The sequence below is a fragment of the Tasmannia lanceolata genome, unplaced genomic scaffold, assembly GCF_043159265.1.
Source record: "Tasmannia lanceolata isolate RefF3 unplaced genomic scaffold, GAP_Taslan_0.1 ptg000015l, whole genome shotgun sequence".
Classification (NCBI taxonomy): Eukaryota; Viridiplantae; Streptophyta; class Magnoliopsida; order Canellales; family Winteraceae; genus Tasmannia; species Tasmannia lanceolata.
This window is the reverse complement of record NW_027518692.1, coordinates 6969149-6989092: the sequence shown is the minus strand read 5'-3', so window position 1 is coordinate 6989092 and position 19944 is coordinate 6969149. Positions and strand designations below refer to the sequence as shown.

General features: G+C 35.4%; 1 protein-coding gene across 1 annotated transcript; it reads right to left on the bottom strand.

Moving 5' to 3' along the window:
- Positions 1 to 15209: 15209 nt before the first annotated feature.
- On the bottom strand, positions 15210 to 16381 carry LOC143891678 (uncharacterized). Its single transcript, XM_077396221.1, has 2 exons — positions 16079 to 16381; positions 15210 to 15968 (listed from the first exon to the last, which is right to left on the bottom strand). Exons 1-2 carry the CDS (start codon positions 16379 to 16381, stop codon positions 15210 to 15212), a joined length of 1062 nt encoding a protein of 353 aa, XP_077252336.1.
- Between the last annotated feature and the right edge of the window lie 3563 nt (positions 16382 to 19944).

The window sequence follows — 19944 nt, the reverse complement described above, 5'->3', positions numbered from 1 at the left end:
TCAACTAAATTTAAGATTCAATACCCTCTCATTCTCAACCTCAAACATGGTTAAAATCTCGTTGACATCATCTCTAGGGTTTCCTATGTCAAAAAGATATATGTTTAATAAAGTTTCTAAAATAAGAAACTTTCTATTTTTTCAATCTTCATCATTTATCAACTAAATCTACGATTCAATAGCATCTCATCCTCATCTCAAAAACTAATCTAAAAGCTCATTGCCGCCATCTTTGGAGTTTCCTATGTCTAAAAGATAGATGTCTTATAAAGTTTCTAAAATAAGAAACTTTCTAATTTTTCAATCTCCATCCTTCATTAACCAAATCTAAGGTTCAATACTCTCATGTGCTCACCCCAAAACATGGCTTAAAGCACGATGACATTATCACTTGGGTTTCTTCTTTCTAAATGATAGTGGTTTTAAAAAGTTTTTAAAATAAGAAACTTTTTATTTTTTCAATCTCCATCCTTTATCAACTAAATCTAACTTTCAATACCATCTCATCCTTATCCCAAAACAAGGCAAAAAGCACCTTAAGTCCATCTATAGGGTTTGCTATAGATAAAAGATTGATGCTTTATAAAGTTCCAAAAATAAGAAGCTTTCTAATTTTTCAATCTTCATCTTTCATCAACTAAATCTATCATTCAATACCCTCATACGCTCATCCCAAAACGTGCCTTAAAGCTCGTTGACATCATCGCTAGGGTTTCTTATTTCTAAATGATGGACGTTTTACAAAGTTTCTAAAATAAGAAGCTTTCTATTTTTTCAATCTCCATCCTTTGTCGACTAAATCTAAGATTCAATACCATCTCATTCTCATTCCAAAACTTGGCTTAAAGCACCTTGAATCCATCTCTAGGGTTTCCTATGTCTAAAACATTGTTGCTTTATAAAGTTCCTAAAATAAGAAGCTTTCTAATTTTTCAATCTCCATCCTTCATCAACTAAATCTAAGATTCAATACCCTCATATTCTCATCCCAAAACATGGCTTAAAGTTCGTTGACATCATCACTAGGGTTTCTTATTTCTAAATGATGAATGTTTAACAATGTTTCTAAAATAAGAAACTTTCTATTTTTTCAATCTCCATCCTTTATCAACTAAATCTAAGATTCAATATCATCTCAGCCTAATCTCAAAACTTGGCTAAAAGCTCCTTCACACCATCTCTATGTTTTCTTATGTCTAAAAGATGGTTGCTTTATATAGTTTCTAAAGTAAGAAACTTTCTTTTTTTTAATCTCTATCATTGTTCAAATAAATCAAAGATTCAATACCAACTAATCCTCATCTCAAGACTCTGCTAAAAGCTCTTTCACACCATTTCTGAGGTTTCCTATGTCTAAAAGATTGATTTTTTAAAAGTTACTAAAATAAGAAACTTTTCATTTTACAATCTCCATACTTGATCAACTAAATCTAAAATTCAGTACTATTTAATCATCATCTCAAAAATTGGCTAAAAGCACGTTGACACCATCTATTGGGTTTCCTATGTCTAAACAGTGGATGTTTTATAAAGTTTATAAAATAAGAAAGTTCATATTTTTCAATCTCAAACCTACACAAACAAAATCTGTGAGACAATATCATCTCATCCTCATCCTAAAATTTTGCTAAAACCACCTTGACACCATCTCTTAGGTTTACTAAGTCTAAAAGATTGATGTTTTACAAAGTTTCTGGAATAAGAAACTTTCTATTTTTTCAATCTCCATCCTTCATCAACTAAATTTAAGATTCAATACCCTCACATTCTCATCCTGAAACATGGTTAAAATCTCGTTGACATCATCTCTAGGGTTTCATATGTCAAAAAAATTGATGCTTTATAAAGTTCTAAAAATAACAAGCTCTCTAATTTTTCAATCTTCATCATTCATCAACTAAATCTATCATTCAATACCCTCATACGCTCATCCCAAAACATGCCTTAAAGCTCGTTGACATCATCGCTAGGGTTTCTTATTTCTAAATGATGGACGTTTTACAATGTTTCTAAAATAAGAAACTTTCTATTTTTTCAATCTCCATCCTTTATCGACTGAATCTAAGATTCAATACCATCTCATTCTCATTCCAAAACTTGGCTTAAAGCACCTTGAATCCATCTCTAGGGTTTCCTATGTCTAAAACATTGATGCTTTATAAAGTTCCTGAAATAAGAAGGTTTCTAATTTTTCAATCTCCATCCTTCATCAACTAAATCTAAGATTCAATACCCTCATATGCTCATCCCAAAACATGGCTTAAAGCTCATTGACATCATCACTAGGGTTTCTTATTTCTAAATGATGGATGTTTAACAATGTTTCCAAAATAAGAAACTTTCTACTTTTTCAATCTACATCCTTTATCAACTAAATCTAAGATTCAATATCATCTCACCCTAATCTCAAAACATGGCTAAAAGCCCCTTCACACCATCTCTATGGTTTCTTATGTCTAAAAGATGGTTGCTTTATATAGTTTCTAAAGTAAGAAACTTTCTTTTTTTTCAATCTCCATCATTGTTCAAATAAATCAAAGATTCAATACCATCTAATCCTGATCTCAAGACTCAGCTAAAAGCTCTTTCACACCATTTATGAGGTTTCCTATGTCTAAAAGATTGATGTTTTAAAAAGTTACTAAAAGAAGAAACTTTTCATTTTACAATCTCCATAGTTGATCAACTAAATCTAAAATTCGGTACTATTTAATCCTCATCTCAAAAATTGGCTAAAAGCACGTTGACACCATCTATTGGGTTTCCTATGTCTAAACAGTGGATGTTTTACAAAGTTTATAAAATAGGAAACTTCCTATTTTTCAATCTCAAACGAAGCACAAACAAAATCTATGAGTCAATATCATCTCATCCTCATCCCAAAATTTGGCTAAAACCACCTTGACACCATCTCTTAGGTTTACTAAGTCTAAAAGATTGTTGTTTTACAAAGTTTATGGAATAAGAAACTTTCTATTTTTTCAATTTCCATCATTCATCAACTAAATTTAAGATTCAATACCCTCTCATTCTCATCTTGAAACATGGTAAAAATCTCGTTGACATCATCTCTAGGGTTTCCTATGTCAAAAATATATATGTTTAATAAAGTTTCTAAAATAAGAAACTTTCTATTTTTTCAATCTTCATCATTTATCTACTAAATCTACGATTCAATAGCATCTCATCCTCATCTCAAAACTGATCTAAAAGCTCATTGTCGCCATCTCTGGAGTTACTTATGTCTAAAAGATGGATGTCTTATAAAGTTTCTAAAATAAGAAACTTTCTAATTTTTCAATCTCCATCCTTCATTAACTAAATCTAAGATTCAATACTCTCATGTGCTCATCCCAAAACATGGCTTAAAGCACGTTGACATCATCACTTGAGTTTTATCTTTCTGAATGATAGTGGTTTTACAAAGTTTTTAAAATAAGAAACTTTCTATTTTTTCAATCTCCATCCTTTATCAATTAAATCTAAGATTCAATACCATCTCATCCTTATCCTAAAAACATGACAAAAAGCACCTTGAGTCCATCTATAGGGTTTGCTATAGATAAAAGATTGATGCTTTATAAAGTTCCAAAAATAAGAAGCTTTCTAATTTTTCAATCTTCATCCTTCATCAACTAAATCTATCATTCAATACCCTCATACGCTCATCCCAAAACATGCCTTAAAGCTCGTTGACATCATCGCTAGGGTTTCTTATTTCTAAATGATGGACGTTTTACAAAGTTTCTAAAATAAGAAACTTTCTATTTTTTCAATCTCCATCCTTTATCGACTAAATCTAAGATTCAATACCATCTCATTCTCATTCCAAAACTTGGCTTGAAGCACCTTGAATCCATCTCTAGGGCTTCCTATGTCTAAAACATTGATGTTTTATAAAGTTCCTAAAATAAGAAGCTTTCTAATTTTTCAATCTCCATCCTTCATCAACTAAATCTAAGATTCAATACCCTCATATGCTCATCCCAAAACATGGCTTAAAGCTTGTTGACATCATCACTAGGGTTTCTTATTTCTAAATGATGGGTTTCTTTCCCACCATTTATGAGGTTTCCTATGTCTAAAAGATTGATGTTTTAAAAAGTTATTAAAATAAGAAACTTTTCATTTTACAATCTCGATACTTGATCAACTAAATCTAAAATTCAGTACTATTTAATCTTCATCTCAAAAATTGGCTAAAAGCACGTTGACACCATCTATTGGGTTTCCTATGTCTAAACAGTGGATGTTTTATAAAGTTTATAAAATAAGAAACTTCCTATTTTTCAATCTCAAACCTTCACAAACAAAATCTATGAGTCAATATCATCTCATCCTCATCCCAAAAATTGGCTAAAACCACCTTGACACCATCTCTTAGGTTTACTAAGTCTAAAAGATTGATGTTTTACAAAGTTTATGGAATAAGAAACTATCTATTTTTTCAATCTCCATCCTTTATCAACTAAATTTAAGATTCAATACCCTCTCGTTTTCATCCTCAAAGATGGTAAAAATCTCGTTGACATCATCTCTAGGGTTTCCTATGTCAAAAAGATATATGTTTAATAAAATTTCTAAAATAAGAAACTTTCTATTTTTTCAATCTTCATCATTTATCAACTAAATCTACGATTCAATAGCATCTCATCCTCATCTCAAAACTGATCTAAAAGCTCATTGCCGCCATCTCTGGAGTTTCCTTTGTCTAAAAGATGGATGTCTTATAAAGTTTCTAAAATAAGAAACTTTCTAATTTTTCAATCTCCAGCCTTCATTAACTAAATCTAAGATTCAATACTCTCATGTGCTCATCCCAAAACATGGCTTAAAGCACGTTGACATCATCACTTGGGTTTCTTCTTTCTGAATGATAGTGGTTTTACAAAGTTTTTAAAATAAGAAACTTTTTATTTTTTCAATCTCCATCCTTTATCAACTAAATCTAAGATTCAATACCATCTAATCCTTATCACAAAACTTGGCAAAAAGCATCTTGAGTTCATCTATAGGGTTTCCTATAGATAAAAGATTGATGCTTTATAAAGTTCCAAAAATAAGAAGCTTTCTAATTTTTCAATCTTCATCCTTCATGAACTAAATCTATCATTCAATACCCTCATACGCTCATCCCAAAACATGCCTTAAAGCTCGTTGACATCATCGCTAGGGTTTCTTATTTCTTAATGATGGACGTTTTACAAAGTTTCTAAAATAAGAAACTTTCTATTTTTTTCAATCTCCATCCTTTATCGACTAAATCTAAGATTCAATACCATCTCATTCTCATTCCAAAACTTGGCTTAAAGCACCTTGAATCCATCTCTAAGTTTCCTATGTCTAAAACATTGATGTTTTATAAAGTTCCTAAAATAAGAAGCTTTCTAATTTTTCAATCTTCATCCTTCATCAACTAAATCTATCATTCAATACCCTCATACGCTCATCCCAAAACATCCCTTAAAGCTCGTTGACATCATCTCTAGGGTTTCTTATTTCTAAATGATGGACGTTTTACAAAGTTTCTAAAATAAGAAACTTTCTATTTTTTCAATCTCCATCCTTTATCAACTAAATCTAAGATTCAATACCATCTCATCCTTATCCCAAAACTTGGCAAAAAGCACCTTGACTCCATCTATAGGGTTTCCTATAGATAAAAGATTGATGCTTTATAAAGTTCCAAAAATAAGAAGCTTTCTAAATTTTCAATCTTCATCCTTCATCAACTAAATCTATCATTCAATACCCTCATACGCTCATCCCAAAACATGCCTTAAAGCTCGTTGACATCATCGCTAGGGTTTCTTATTTCTAAATGATGGACGTTTTACAAAGTTTCTAAAATAAGAAACTTTCTATTTTTTCAATCTCCATCCTTTATCGACTAAATCTAAGATTCAATACCATCTCATTCTCATTCCAAAACTTGGCTTCAAGCACCTTGAATCCATCTCTAGGGTTTCCTATGTCTAAAACATTGATGTTTTATAAAGTTCCTAAAATAAGAAGCTTTCTAATTTTTCAATCTCCATCCTTCATCAACTAAATCTAAGATTCAATACCCTCATATGCTCATCCCAAAACATGGCTTAAAGCTCGTTGACATCATCACTAGGGTTTCTTATTTCTAAATGATGGATGTTTAACAATGTTTCTAAAATAAGAAACTTTCTATTTTTTCAATCTCCATCCTTTATCAACTAAATCTAAGATTCAATATCATCTCAGCCTAATCTCAAAACTTGGCTAAAAGCTCCTTCACAATATCTCTATGGTTTCTTATGTCTAAAAGATGGTTGCTTTATATAGTTTCTAAAGTAAGAAACTTTCTTTTTTTTCAATCTCCATCATTGTTCAAATAAATCAAAGATTCAATACCATCTAATCCTCATCTCAAGACTCAGCTAAAAGCTCTTTCACACCATTTATGAGGTTTCTTATGTCTAAAAGATTGATGTTTTAAAAAGTTACTTAAATAAGAAACTTTTCATTTTACAATCTCCATACTTGATCAACTAAATCTAAAATTCAATACTATTTAATCCTCATCTCAAAATTGGCTAAAAGCACGTTGACACCATCTATTGGGTTTCCTATGTCTAAACAGTGGATGTTTTATAAAGTTTATAAAATAAGAAACTTCCTATTTTTCAATCTCAAACCTTCACAAACAAAATCTATGAGTCAATATCATCTCATCCTCATCCCAAAAATTGGCTAAAAGCACCTTGACACCATCTCTTAGGTTTACTAAGTCTAAAAGATTGATGTTTTACAAAGTTTCTGAAATAAGAAACTTTCTATTTTTTCAATCTCCATCCTTAATCAACTAAATTTAAGATTCAATACCCTCTCATTCTCATCCTCGAACATGGTTAAAATCTCGTTGACATTATCTCTAGGGTTTCTTATGTCAAAAAGATATATGTTTAATAAAGTTTCTAAAATAAGAAACTTTCTATTTTTTCAATCTTCATCATTTATCAATTAAATCTACGATTCAATAGCATCTCATCCTCATCTCAAAACTGATCTAAAAGCTCATTGCCGCCATCTCTGGAGTTTCCTATGTCTAAAAGATGGATGTCTTATAAAGTTTCTAAAATAAGAAACTTTCTAATTTTTCAATCTCCAGCCTTCAATAACTAAATCTAAGATTCAATACTCTCATGTGCTCATCCCAAAACATGGCTTAAAGCACGTTGACATCATCACTTGGGTTTCTTCTTTCTGAATGATAGTGGTTTTACAAAGTTTTTAAAATAAGAAACTTTTTATTTTTTCAATCTCCATCCTTTATCAACTAAATCTAAGATTCAATACCATCTAATCCTTATCACAAAACTTGGCAAAAAGCATCTTGAGTTCATCTATAGGGTTTCCTATAGATAAAAGATTGATGCTTTATAAAGTTCCAAAAATAAGAAGCTTTCTAATTTTTCAATCTTCATCCTTCATGAACTAAATCTATCATTCAATACCCTCATACGCTCATCCCAAAACATGCCTTAAAGCTCGTTGACATCATCGCTAGGGTTTCTTATTTCTTAATGATGGACGTTTTACAAAGTTTCTAAAATAAGAAACTTTCTATTTTTTTCAATCTCCATCCTTTATCGACTAAATCTAAGATTCAATACCATCTCATTCTCATTCCAAAACTTGGCTTAAAGCACCTTGAATCCATCTCTAAGTTTCCTATGTCTAAAACATTGATGTTTTATAAAGTTCCTAAAATAAGAAGCTTTCTAATTTTTCAATCTTCATCCTTCATCAACTAAATCTATCATTCAATACCCTCATACGCTCATCCCAAAACATCCCTTAAAGCTCGTTGACATCATCTCTAGGGTTTCTTATTTCTAAATGATGGACGTTTTACAAAGTTTCTAAAATAAGAAACTTTCTATTTTTTCAATCTCCATCCTTTATCAACTAAATCTAAGATTCAATACCATCTCATCCTTATCCCAAAACTTGGCAAAAAGCACCTTGACTCCATCTATAGGGTTTCCTATAGATAAAAGATTGATGCTTTATAAAGTTCCAAAAATAAGAAGCTTTCTAAATTTTCAATCTTCATCCTTCATCAACTAAATCTATCATTCAATACCCTCATACGCTCATCCCAAAACATGCCTTAAAGCTCGTTGACATCATCGCTAGGGTTTCTTATTTCTAAATGATGGACGTTTTACAAAGTTTCTAAAATAAGAAACTTTCTATTTTTTCAATCTCCATCCTTTATCGACTAAATCTAAGATTCAATACCATCTCATTCTCATTCCAAAACTTGGCTTCAAGCACCTTGAATCCATCTCTAGGGTTTCCTATGTCTAAAACATTGATGTTTTATAAAGTTCCTAAAATAAGAAGCTTTCTAATTTTTCAATCTCCATCCTTCATCAACTAAATCTAAGATTCAATACCCTCATATGCTCATCCCAAAACATGGCTTAAAGCTCGTTGACATCATCACTAGGGTTTCTTATTTCTAAATGATGGATGTTTAACAATGTTTCTAAAATAAGAAACTTTCTATTTTTTCAATCTCCATCCTTTATCAACTAAATCTAAGATTCAATATCATCTCAGCCTAATCTCAAAACTTGGCTAAAAGCTCCTTCACAATATCTCTATGGTTTCTTATGTCTAAAAGATGGTTGCTTTATATAGTTTCTAAAGTAAGAAACTTTCTTTTTTTTCAATCTCCATCATTGTTCAAATAAATCAAAGATTCAATACCATCTAATCCTCATCTCAAGACTCAGCTAAAAGCTCTTTCACACCATTTATGAGGTTTCTTATGTCTAAAAGATTGATGTTTTAAAAAGTTACTTAAATAAGAAACTTTTCATTTTACAATCTCCATACTTGATCAACTAAATCTAAAATTCAATACTATTTAATCCTCATCTCAAAATTGGCTAAAAGCACGTTGACACCATCTATTGGGTTTCCTATGTCTAAACAGTGGATGTTTTATAAAGTTTATAAAATAAGAAACTTCCTATTTTTCAATCTCAAACCTTCACAAACAAAATCTATGAGTCAATATCATCTCATCCTCATCCCAAAAATTGGCTAAAAGCACCTTGACACCATCTCTTAGGTTTACTAAGTCTAAAAGATTGATGTTTTACAAAGTTTCTGAAATAAGAAACTTTCTATTTTTTCAATCTCCATCCTTAATCAACTAAATTTAAGATTCAATACCCTCTCATTCTCATCCTCGAACATGGTTAAAATCTCGTTGACATTATCTCTAGGGTTTCTTATGTCAAAAAGATATATGTTTAATAAAGTTTCTAAAATAAGAAACTTTCTATTTTTTCAATCTTCATCATTTATCAATTAAATCTACGATTCAATAGCATCTCATCCTCATCTCAAAACTGATCTAAAAGCTCATTGCCGCCATCTCTGGAGTTTCCTATGTCTAAAAGATGGATGTCTTATAAAGTTTCTAAAATAAGAAACTTTCTAATTTTTCAATCTCCAGCCTTCAATAACTAAATCTAAGATTCAATACTCTCATGTGCTCATCCCAAAACATGGCTTAAAGCACGTTGACATCATCACTTGGGTTTCTTCTTTCTGAATGATAGTGGTTTTACAAAGTTTTTAAAATAAGAAACTTTTTATTTTTTCAATCTCCATCCTTTATCAACTAAATCTAAGATTCAATACCATCTAATCCTTATCACAAAACTTGGCAAAAAGCATCTTGAGTTCATCTATAGGGTTTCCTATAGATAAAAGATTGATGCTTTATAAAGTTCCAAAAATAAGAAGCTTTCTAATTTTTCAATCTTCATCCTTCATGAACTAAATCTATCATTCAATACCCTCATACGCTCATCCCAAAACATGCCTTAAAGCTCGTTGACATCATCGCTAGGGTTTCTTATTTCTTAATGATGGACGTTTTACAAAGTTTCTAAAATAAGAAACTTTCTATTTTTTTCAATCTCCATCCTTTATCGACTAAATCTAAGATTCAATACCATCTCATTCTCATTCCAAAACTTGGCTTAAAGCACCTTGAATCCATCTCTAAGTTTCCTATGTCTAAAACATTGATGTTTTATAAAGTTCCTAAAATAAGAAGCTTTCTAATTTTTCAATCTTCATCCTTCATCAACTAAATCTATCATTCAATACCCTCATACGCTCATCCCAAAACATCCCTTAAAGCTCGTTGACATCATCTCTAGGGTTTCTTATTTCTAAATGATGGACGTTTTACAAAGTTTCTAAAATAAGAAACTTTCTATTTTTTCAATCTTCATCCTTTATCAACTAAATCTAAGATTCAATACCATCTCATCCTTATCCCAAAACTTGGCAAAAAGCACCTTGACTCCATCTATAGGGTTTCCTATAGATAAAAGATTGATGCTTTATAAAGTTCCAAAAATAAGAAGCTTTCTAAATTTTCAATCTTCATCCTTCATCAACTAAATCTATCATTCAATACCCTCGTACGCTCATCCCAAAACATGCCTTAAAGCTCGTTGACATCATCGCTAGGGTTTCTTATTTCTAAATGATGGACGTTTTACAAAGTTTCTAAAATAAGAAACTTTCTATTTTTTCAATCTCCATCCTTTATCGACTAAATCTAAGATTCAATACCATCTCATTCTCATTCCAAAACTTGGCTTAAAGCACCTTGAATCCATCTCTAGGGTTTCCTATGTCTAAAACATTGATGTTTTATAAAGTTCCTAAAATAAGAAGCTTTCTAATTTTTCAATCTCCATCCTTCATCAACTAAATCTAAGATTCAATACCCTCATATGCTCATCCCAAAACATGGCTTAAAGCTCGTTGACATCATCACTAGGGTTTCTTATTTCTAAATGATGAATGTTTAACAATGTTTCTAAAATAAGAAACTTTCTATTTTTTCAATCTCCATCCTTTATCAACTAAATCTAAGATTCAATATCATCTCAACCTAATATCAAAACTTGGCTAAAAGCTCCTTCACACTATCTCTATGGTTTCTTATGTCTAAAAGATGGTTGCTTTATATAGTTTCTAAAGTAAGAAACTTTCTTTTTTTTCAATCTCCATCATTGTTCAAATAAATCAAAGATTCAATACCATCTAATCCTCATCTCAAGACTCAGCTAAAAGCTCTTTCACACCATTTATGAGGTTTCTTATGTCTAAAAGATTGATGTTTTAAAAAGTTACTAAAATAAGAAACTTTTCATTTTACAATCTCCATACTTGATCAACTAAATCTAAAATTCAGTACTATTTAATCCTCATCTCAAAATTGGCTAAAAGCACGTTGACACCATCTATTGGGTTTCCTATGTCTAAACAGTGGATGTTTTATAAAGTTTATAAAATAAGAAACTTCCTATTTTTCAATCTGAAACCTTCACAAACAAAATCTATGAGTCAATATCATCTCATCCTCATCCCAAAAATTGGCTAAAAGCACCTTGACACCATCTCTTAGGTTTACTAAGTCTAAAAGATTGATGTTTTACAAAGTTTTCGAAATAAGAAACTTTCTATTTTTTCAATCTCCATCCTTCATCAACTAAATTTAAGATTCAATACCCTCTCATTCTCATCCTCGAACATGGTTAAAATCTCGTTGACATTATCTCTAGGGTTTCTTATGTCAAAAAGATATATGTTTAATAAAGTTTCTAAAATAAGAAACTTTCTATTTTTTCAATCTTCATCATTTATCAATTAAATCTACGATTCAATAGCATCTCATCCTCATCTCAAAACTGATCTAAAAGCTCATTGCCGCCATCTCTGGAGTTTCCTATGTCTAAAAGATGGATGTCTTATAAAGTTTCTAAAATAAGAAACTTTCTAATTTTTCAATCTCCATCCTTCATTAACTAAATCTAAGATTCAATACTCTCATGTGCTCATCCCAAAACATGGCTTAAAGCACGTTGACATCATCACTTGGGTTTCTTCTTTCTGAATGATAGTGGTTTTACAAAGTTTTTAAAATAAGAAACTTTCTATATTTTCAATCTCCATCCTTTATCAACTAAATCTAAGATTCAATACCATCTCATCCTTTTTTTTTTTTTGATGGGCAAGCTGGGGTTAGGCAGGGTCCCCGACCAGATATATTATAAAGAGGGGAGAAATTACAAAGGGGGGCCACATGGGCAGCATAAACACCACAAAAGAAGCAAAATTAAACAAAGAGCTCTACCAATCTTGCCAATCGGGTCATTCGGAACCGCCAGGGAGAAACTGTAGGATGAGTAGATAGGAACTACACCAGGGCTCTTGAAATCACTGCCCCTAGCATCAACATAAACAGCCCATAAAGCAAAAGCTCGGTCATAAACAACAAGAATCATGGGAATAATCATCTCAATCGAGGATAGCGAGTTCCCAAAGAATCTTGAAGAACAAGTTCTACAAGCCGCGAAGGATGCCCATGACTTCTTTGTCTATCCCTTTGCAGGGGCATTCAGGCTTGGATAGATAGTCAGCTGGCTGGTTCGCTTCTCTCCATATATGGGATACCTTCCAGTTATGGAACTCTTGAAGACGTCTTATAATTGTATTGAACAGAGATTTAGCTCGCCATGGGCAGTCCCAGCTCCCATTCAGAATCTTCACAGCAACCATCGAGTCAAACTCAATCCAAATATTACGGATATTCAGGTTTCTCGCCACCTCAAGACCATAGACTATTGCATCCATTTCAAGAATATGGATGGGTTTCACAGCAGAATTCAAGGAGAAACAGCCTCTAGTAGTCCCATTATAGTCGCGAAGGATACCTCCAATGCCAGCAGCGTCCCCTTTTAAAGAAGCATCAGAGTTAAGTTTTATCACATCTCCACCCGGTTTCTCCCATTGGCAGAATTGAGGGGAGGAGTTGACAGCGAACAGGGGGCATTTGAATTGAGTAGCAAAGCATAGATTTCGGTGACCCGGTTCATCTTCCAGATTGAGGAATAATACTCTGTTTCTAATGGTATCAATGATCCATCGAAGAGTGGTTTGTTCGTGAGTGCTAGGATTGCCATGAATTCTGGTGTTTCGCTCAGCCCATATGAGATATATGGTAGTCCCGAAGGCAATGCGCATGGCAGTGGCACACTGACCACTACCTTTGAAATGATTTCTTATCCAGGCTTCTTCCTCAGATAGAGAATTCAGGGGTTTTCTTTTCTGATTGAAACGCCAGAGGATGGATCTCCAAATCCAAGCAGAGTACCCACATCGGAAGAAAATATGGTTGACAGATTCTAAGTCCGAATTGCACAGGAGACATCTGGTTTCTCTTGAATTGCCCAAGAAAAGTAGTCTGTCACGTGTGGGCAAACGGTTTTGGACGGCCTGCCAAGCAGTGAAGCTGTGCTTTGGCACATGGCCTGTAAACCATATGGAGGAGGCCCAGATTGCCTTGGGTCGCAGGATCCGGATGGAATTCCAGGCTGATTTCAGAGAGAATTTGCCACTAGGTTCAGGTTTCCAAACAGGGTAAGGATCATCTTCATTTGTAAGAGCAGATTTGATAATTAGGTTTAATTCTCCACCCCCCGAACAGTCAAGGTATTCAGCCCATATTCCGTCCTCCATCAGCGAACTAATGGTAGTATTGAGAGGAATTGAGTTGATTTGAGAATCTTCAAAAGTTCGCTCAATCAGAGCCCCAGAAGGGTGCCAAGGTTGACGCCAAAAATCAATTCCATCACCATTTCCAACCGAGTAGCAGACATACCTCATAGCAACATCTCTGATTTGGAATATGCCCCTAGCACCCCAGGATGGGTTGGATGGATTTTTCATTGTCCAGAAGTTCTTCCTTTTGACATATTTCCAATGGAACCAGTCCGCCCAAGGGTTGCCCTTAGAGTTCAAACATCTCCACAGGCATTTTAGTTGGAAAGCCTTGCTAACCTCATAAATACTCCGGATACCTAAGCCACCTTCATCCTTGGGGGAGCAGACAGTATCCTAGCTGATGGGGTGATAAGAGTTGGCCAGGGATGATCCCGCCCAGACAAATTTTCTCATAATTTTGTCGATTTCATTGAGGACTCCCATCGGAATTCTGAATGCAGAGGACCAGTAGACACTGAAAGAATTCAGAACAGATTTTATAAGCTCCACCCTGCCAGCCCTAGATAGGAACCTGTTTGCCCAAGAGGCAATCCTCCCACGGATTTTAGAAATGAGGGGGATACAGTCGCCACTGGTTAGTCTACCTGAAGTCAGGGGTAATCCCAGATACTTCATGGGAAGGGCTCCTTCATTCATCTGCAGCACCCTTCTAATATGACCCTTGAGCCTATGAGTACATCTAGCAAATATAATCTCTGATTTATTGAAGTTGGCCTCCAGCCCGGTGCAGTTTTTAAATCTGTCAAGACATTCTTTGATCTTTATAGCATTGGCAACAGAGGCATCCGCAAAGAGCATGACATCATCTGCATAAAACAAGTGGGAAATGGGCAGATTTTCTGTAGAGAAAGGGGATGTGAGAGCACCAGAACTGATAGCTTCAGTAAGGATACCCGATAAGATTTCCATAATGAAACAGAAGAGGGTGGGGGACAGGGGATCTCCTTGTCTGATCCCATTGGTGGCTTTGAAATAGCCCCGAGGGCTTCCATTGAGAATGACAGCAAAGGATGGCCTGCCGATGCACTGTTTTACCCACCTACACCACTTCTTATTAAAACCCATTTTTTCCATGTATACAAGAATGGCTTCATGAGACACCTTATCATAGGCTTTTCTGAGGTCAATTTTGATGCAAATTGCAGGTTTGGCATTTTTCCGATGGAAATTATGTATAACATCCTGCGTCAGTAAGATGTTATCATGAATCGATCGCCCTTTTATAAAAGCGGATTGGAGAGGACTAATGATACCATTCATAAAATGACGAATCCTATTGGCCATAATTTTAGTAATGATTTTGTAGGAGAAATTGCAAAGGGCTATAGGGCGGAACAAATCAGGGGAGGCCGCATCACTACATGTAGGAATTAGAGTGATGTTGGTAGAGTTTACCTCATACCATTTTTGAAGAAATGTTGAATGGCCTTCACAATGTCAGCACCAATAATGTACCAGAATTTCTGATAGAATTCGCCGTTGAAGCCATCCGGGCCAGGAGCTCGGTTTCCATCCATTCCGAAAACCGTAACTTTGATTGCCTCCTCAGGGACCGGGCTGGTTAATCAATCAGCATCCTCCTGCATAAGGGTTTTGGAGGGGGTGGGCAGCAGAGACGTCTCACAAATTGTGCCAGAGTTGAGCAGGCTTTGAAAATAGGATATCATGATGTTTTCAATCTGGGAGTGATCAGTCGTCAGGTTACCATGAACATCGAGGAGACCCCCAATACTATTTTGATTTCTTCTCACATTCATAACATAGTAAAAATACGCAGAGTTGGAGTCACCCAGGTTTAACCATTGCACTCTCGCATTCTGCCTGCGCATGGATTCTTCCATTCGAGAGACTTTGAAAAATCTCTCCTTGAGGGAGGATTCTCTGCTTCTAAGGTGTAAATCAGTTGGATTAGATGCTAAGGCAATTTGAACATCTTCAAGGTCTTGCTTAACAGCAGGGGCAATCAGATTAACCCTCCCAAATTTTGTTTGATTCCAGATCTTGATAGCTTGTTTAGTATTTTTAAGCTTTTGAGAGAGACGGAACATGGGATTTCCTTTATATTTGATGCTCCAAGCTCTTTCAACACATTCAAAGATCGAGAGATCCATAAGCCACGCACTAAAGAACTTGAATGGCTTCTTGATCTCATTATGTCTCTCAGCAAGATGAATAATTAGGGGGGCATGATCAAAAGTTCCAGGGTAACGATAGATAGCAAAGGAGTCTGTAAGGGTATTTATCCATTCATCATTCACCAAGGCTCGGTCCAACCTTCTCAGCTTAAGCTCGCTAGTTTTAGGGCTGTTGCTCCAGGATAAAGTCTGACCCATACATTTGAGATCATGGAGGGAGCAGTGATCAAATGCACTCATTGAAATCAGCCATCTCAATCCTATTAGGTTCAGCTCCTCCCACACTTTCTTCAGCAAACCGAATCCCCCAACACCATCCAAGGAATACTGATAGTAGGAGCTATAGAACCGAGAGAATCCCATAGAAGTCTTCTTTCATTACCAGAGTTAGTCGCATAAACAAAAGTCAGAAGAGTGGTAATATTGTATTGAATGAAAGTAACTTCTGTATGCACGTGCTGTTTAGATTCGTCAAGAACATTAACCTGAATCTGTCTCCGATCCCAGACAATCCATATTCTGCCTTTAGTTGTGAAATTGAAGTTGGCGTGACAATCCCAATTACAATGAATGTCATTCATATAGGATGTAAGTTTGTCCATGTAAGCTTTCGTCTCGAGCAACCCAAAAATTGGGGTTTTTTCCCGCACAATAAGATCATGAATTTCTTCCCGACGGGTCGACGTGCACAGCCCTCTAACATTCCAGATTCCCACTTTCATCATTTCCAGGAGTGATATAAGAAGCATGCTGCTCGGACTCTATGGATCTTTCAGATCGATTTGTGGTAGACGATGAAGTTCTCGGATGAGAAGCCTCCATATAATTTTCATCTAAATCTTCATGCACTTCTAGGAGAGCATAAGAATTATAAAGGTTAATGCCACCAGTTGAGTTAGCAGTAATCACAGAATTATTCGCCATGTTATCATCAGCATTAGTTTGGTGGGGGTGGGAGTGATCATAGTCATCAGGGCGGATAATGGGATCAGATTCTTCTTCAGTTTCTTTTTTTCCGTACGAGAATTACAAGTGGGCTTGGAATTATTGAGATTTGGGTCAGTTAGAGTCTGAAAATTGCCTTCCCCTATTTTCTGATTGCTTCCCAGAGTAGCTTCAGAATCCTTGCCTTGTTTTGGTACAGGTCTCCATTGCATGATTGGCTTTCTTGGGGGGATTTGCTTTGGGCAGGTTGAGTCTGAGTGGTTGAAAGTGCAACACTCTTTGCAGGAGGGAGGCCGCCATTCATATTCAACATTTTGGTACGTAGTACCCAAGGAGGTTATTATTTCAATTTGATCAGGAAATTCACTTCCAGCCTCAACTTCTATACAAATTCGAGCATAGCTGAGGCGAGTATTGCCGGTAGTTTGGGCGTCCATATACAGTGGGCGTCCAATTTTGCTTCCAAGTTTACTGAGGCAATGAGCTGACCAGAAGCGCAAGTTCAGCCCGGGGAATTTTATCCATATAGGGACAGAGGATAAAGATAGTTTTTCGAGAGCCATATCCGGAGTCCATTTTCTCAACACAAGGGGGCGTCCCCCAAAATTGAAATTTCCTCCTTCCAGGATTCTTTCACAGTCCTCAGAATTGTTAAATTGGAAGAGGAAAAACCCATTGTGAAGGTTGAACATTTGAAACTCTCCTTTCAACGTCCATATATTTCCAAGATGATTCCGTAAAGCCACATAATAAGGTCTTCGGCCCAGCAGGTATCCTACCAATGAATTTTGCCATTTACGATCATTCTCTTCCAGTTCATCATCTTCAAAATCAAAACCAGATTGGGTTACTGCTTCAGTTTTGGAAAAAAATTTGAGCTTTGAGGTAGATTGAATGTCTTTCCTCTCAAAGAGAGAACTCCAAGCATCAAGCTTTCTTGGAGGAGAAGCTTGGGGGACAAGGCCTGGTAGGTGGGCAGGTTGGGGCAGGGCTGCTGTTCTGACCAGGGTAGGTGAGGACAGAGCATTGGGGGGTTCAAGACTGCAGGGTGGTTGAGGTCTAGGGATCTCTGCTCTGACGGTATCTGGTGGAGAGGGGATAAAGCAAGGGGGTAGGGTCTGTGATGGGGACGTTTCTGAGGACAAAGGAGGGAATGCATTGTCTTTGTGGAGGGTCTGAAGGTCAAAGACACAGTTCTGTTTGGTTACCAGGGCGTCAGATGCATGGGGAGGAGAATTCAAAGAAAGGGCGGGAGTTTTTTAGGTTAGAATTCCTCTTACAGACATTAACTCAACCCTACCTGCATTAACCAATCTTGGGTTAAGAGGAGGGGACTGGTTACCTCTTGCTGAGTGCACTGGGCTTGACTCACCTGACTCAGTGGGTGAGTCACCTTCTCCTGCGAGTCCACAGAATGGCTGTTTTTCATATAGCATTCTTCTTCTCACATACAGCTTTGGGTTGGACATAATTTCTGGGATTCTTTTCTGCAGTTTATTGGCTGAGCTGGGTTTTGATGATTCTTTTCGAGCTGGAAGAATCTTGTGCTGCCGAGTTCCTCTCTTGACATGGGTTGTGTGATCGAACTCTTCTTCAGCAACTCTTTTGAAGAGGTCAAATCTTGGAGGAACGAGAAGGGCTTGGGCCCTATCTGTCACTTGGGAGTGAATGGATCCTTCAATTTGGTATTTGAGGCGACTTGGAGGGCTTGGTCCCTCAGCCAGTTCAGAAAAGGATGGGTGGAATGTCTCCATGCTATATTCGTCCTCAGATTCTGGAGCACAGAGTGGGGTTGATTCCAATGGGGACATCCCTGATACATCATCAGCATCATGAACAGCATGGGCTAACTTGAGAGCATGAGCTTGCTGATGCTTTTCCTGGAGGTTGCCAATGAAGGAGTAAAAATTGTTTGTGGGGGAGTTTTGCCTTGGCCACCCATCTGCTTCCACTCCACGAAATGGGGCAGAAGTTTTCTTTCCTGGGTCAGGGGGCTTCATAGAGAACAGAAACTAACCTGGAAAGGGAGAGGAGCAAGGAGGGCTTGGCCCCTTGGCTTCCCACCGGCAGATGCCGGAGGAAGAAGAAGATCACAAGGGGGTTTCTCTCTCTAGAATCTCAGAGCTTCTCTTTCTTTACTTGTTAGACTTAGTGACCATCTCATCCTTATCCCAAAACTTGGCAAAAAGCACCTTGACTCCATCTATAGGGTTTCCTATAGATAAAAGATTGATGCTTTATAAAGTTCCAAAAACAAGATGCTTTCTAATTTTTCAATCTTCATCCTTCATCAACTAAATCTATAATTCAATACCCTCATACGCTCATCCCAAAACATGCCTTAAAGCTCGTTGACATCATCGCTAGGGTTTCTTATTTCTAAATGATGGACGTTTTACAAAGTTTCTAAAATAAGAAACTTTGTATTTTTTCAATCTCCATCCTTTATCGACTAAATCTAAGATTCAATACCATCTCATTCTCATTCCAAAACATGGCTTAAAGCACCTTGAATCCATCTCTAAGGTTTCCTATGTCTAAAACATTGATGTTTTATAAAGTTCCTAAAATAAGAAGCTTTCTAATTTTTCAATCTCCATCTTTTATCAACTAAATCTAAGATTCAATACCCTCATATGCTCATCCCAAAACATGGCTTAAAGCTCGTTGACATCATCACTAGGGTTTCTTATTTCTAAATGATGGATGTTTAACAATGTTTCTAAAATAAGAAACTTTCTATTTTTTCAATATCCATCCTTTATCAACTAAATCTAAGATTCAATATCATCTCAGCCTAATCTCAAAACATGGCTAAAAGCTCCTTCACACCATCTCTATCGTTTCTTATGTCTAAAAGATGGTTGCTTTATATAGTTTCTAAAGTAAGAAACTTTCTTTTTTTTCAATCTCCATCATTGTAAAAATAAATCAAAGATTTAATACCATCTAATCCTCATCTCAAGACTCAGCTAAAAGCTCTTTCACACCATTTATGAGGTTTCCTATATCTAAAATATTGATGTTTTAAAAAGTTACTAAAATAAGAAACTTTTCATTTTACAATCTCCATACTTGATCAACTAAATCTAAAATTCAGTACTATTTAATCCTTCATCTCAAAAATTGGCTAAAAGCACGTTGACACCATCTATTGGGTTTCCTATGTCTAAACAATGAATGTTTTATAAAGTTTATAAAATAAGAAACTTCCTATTTT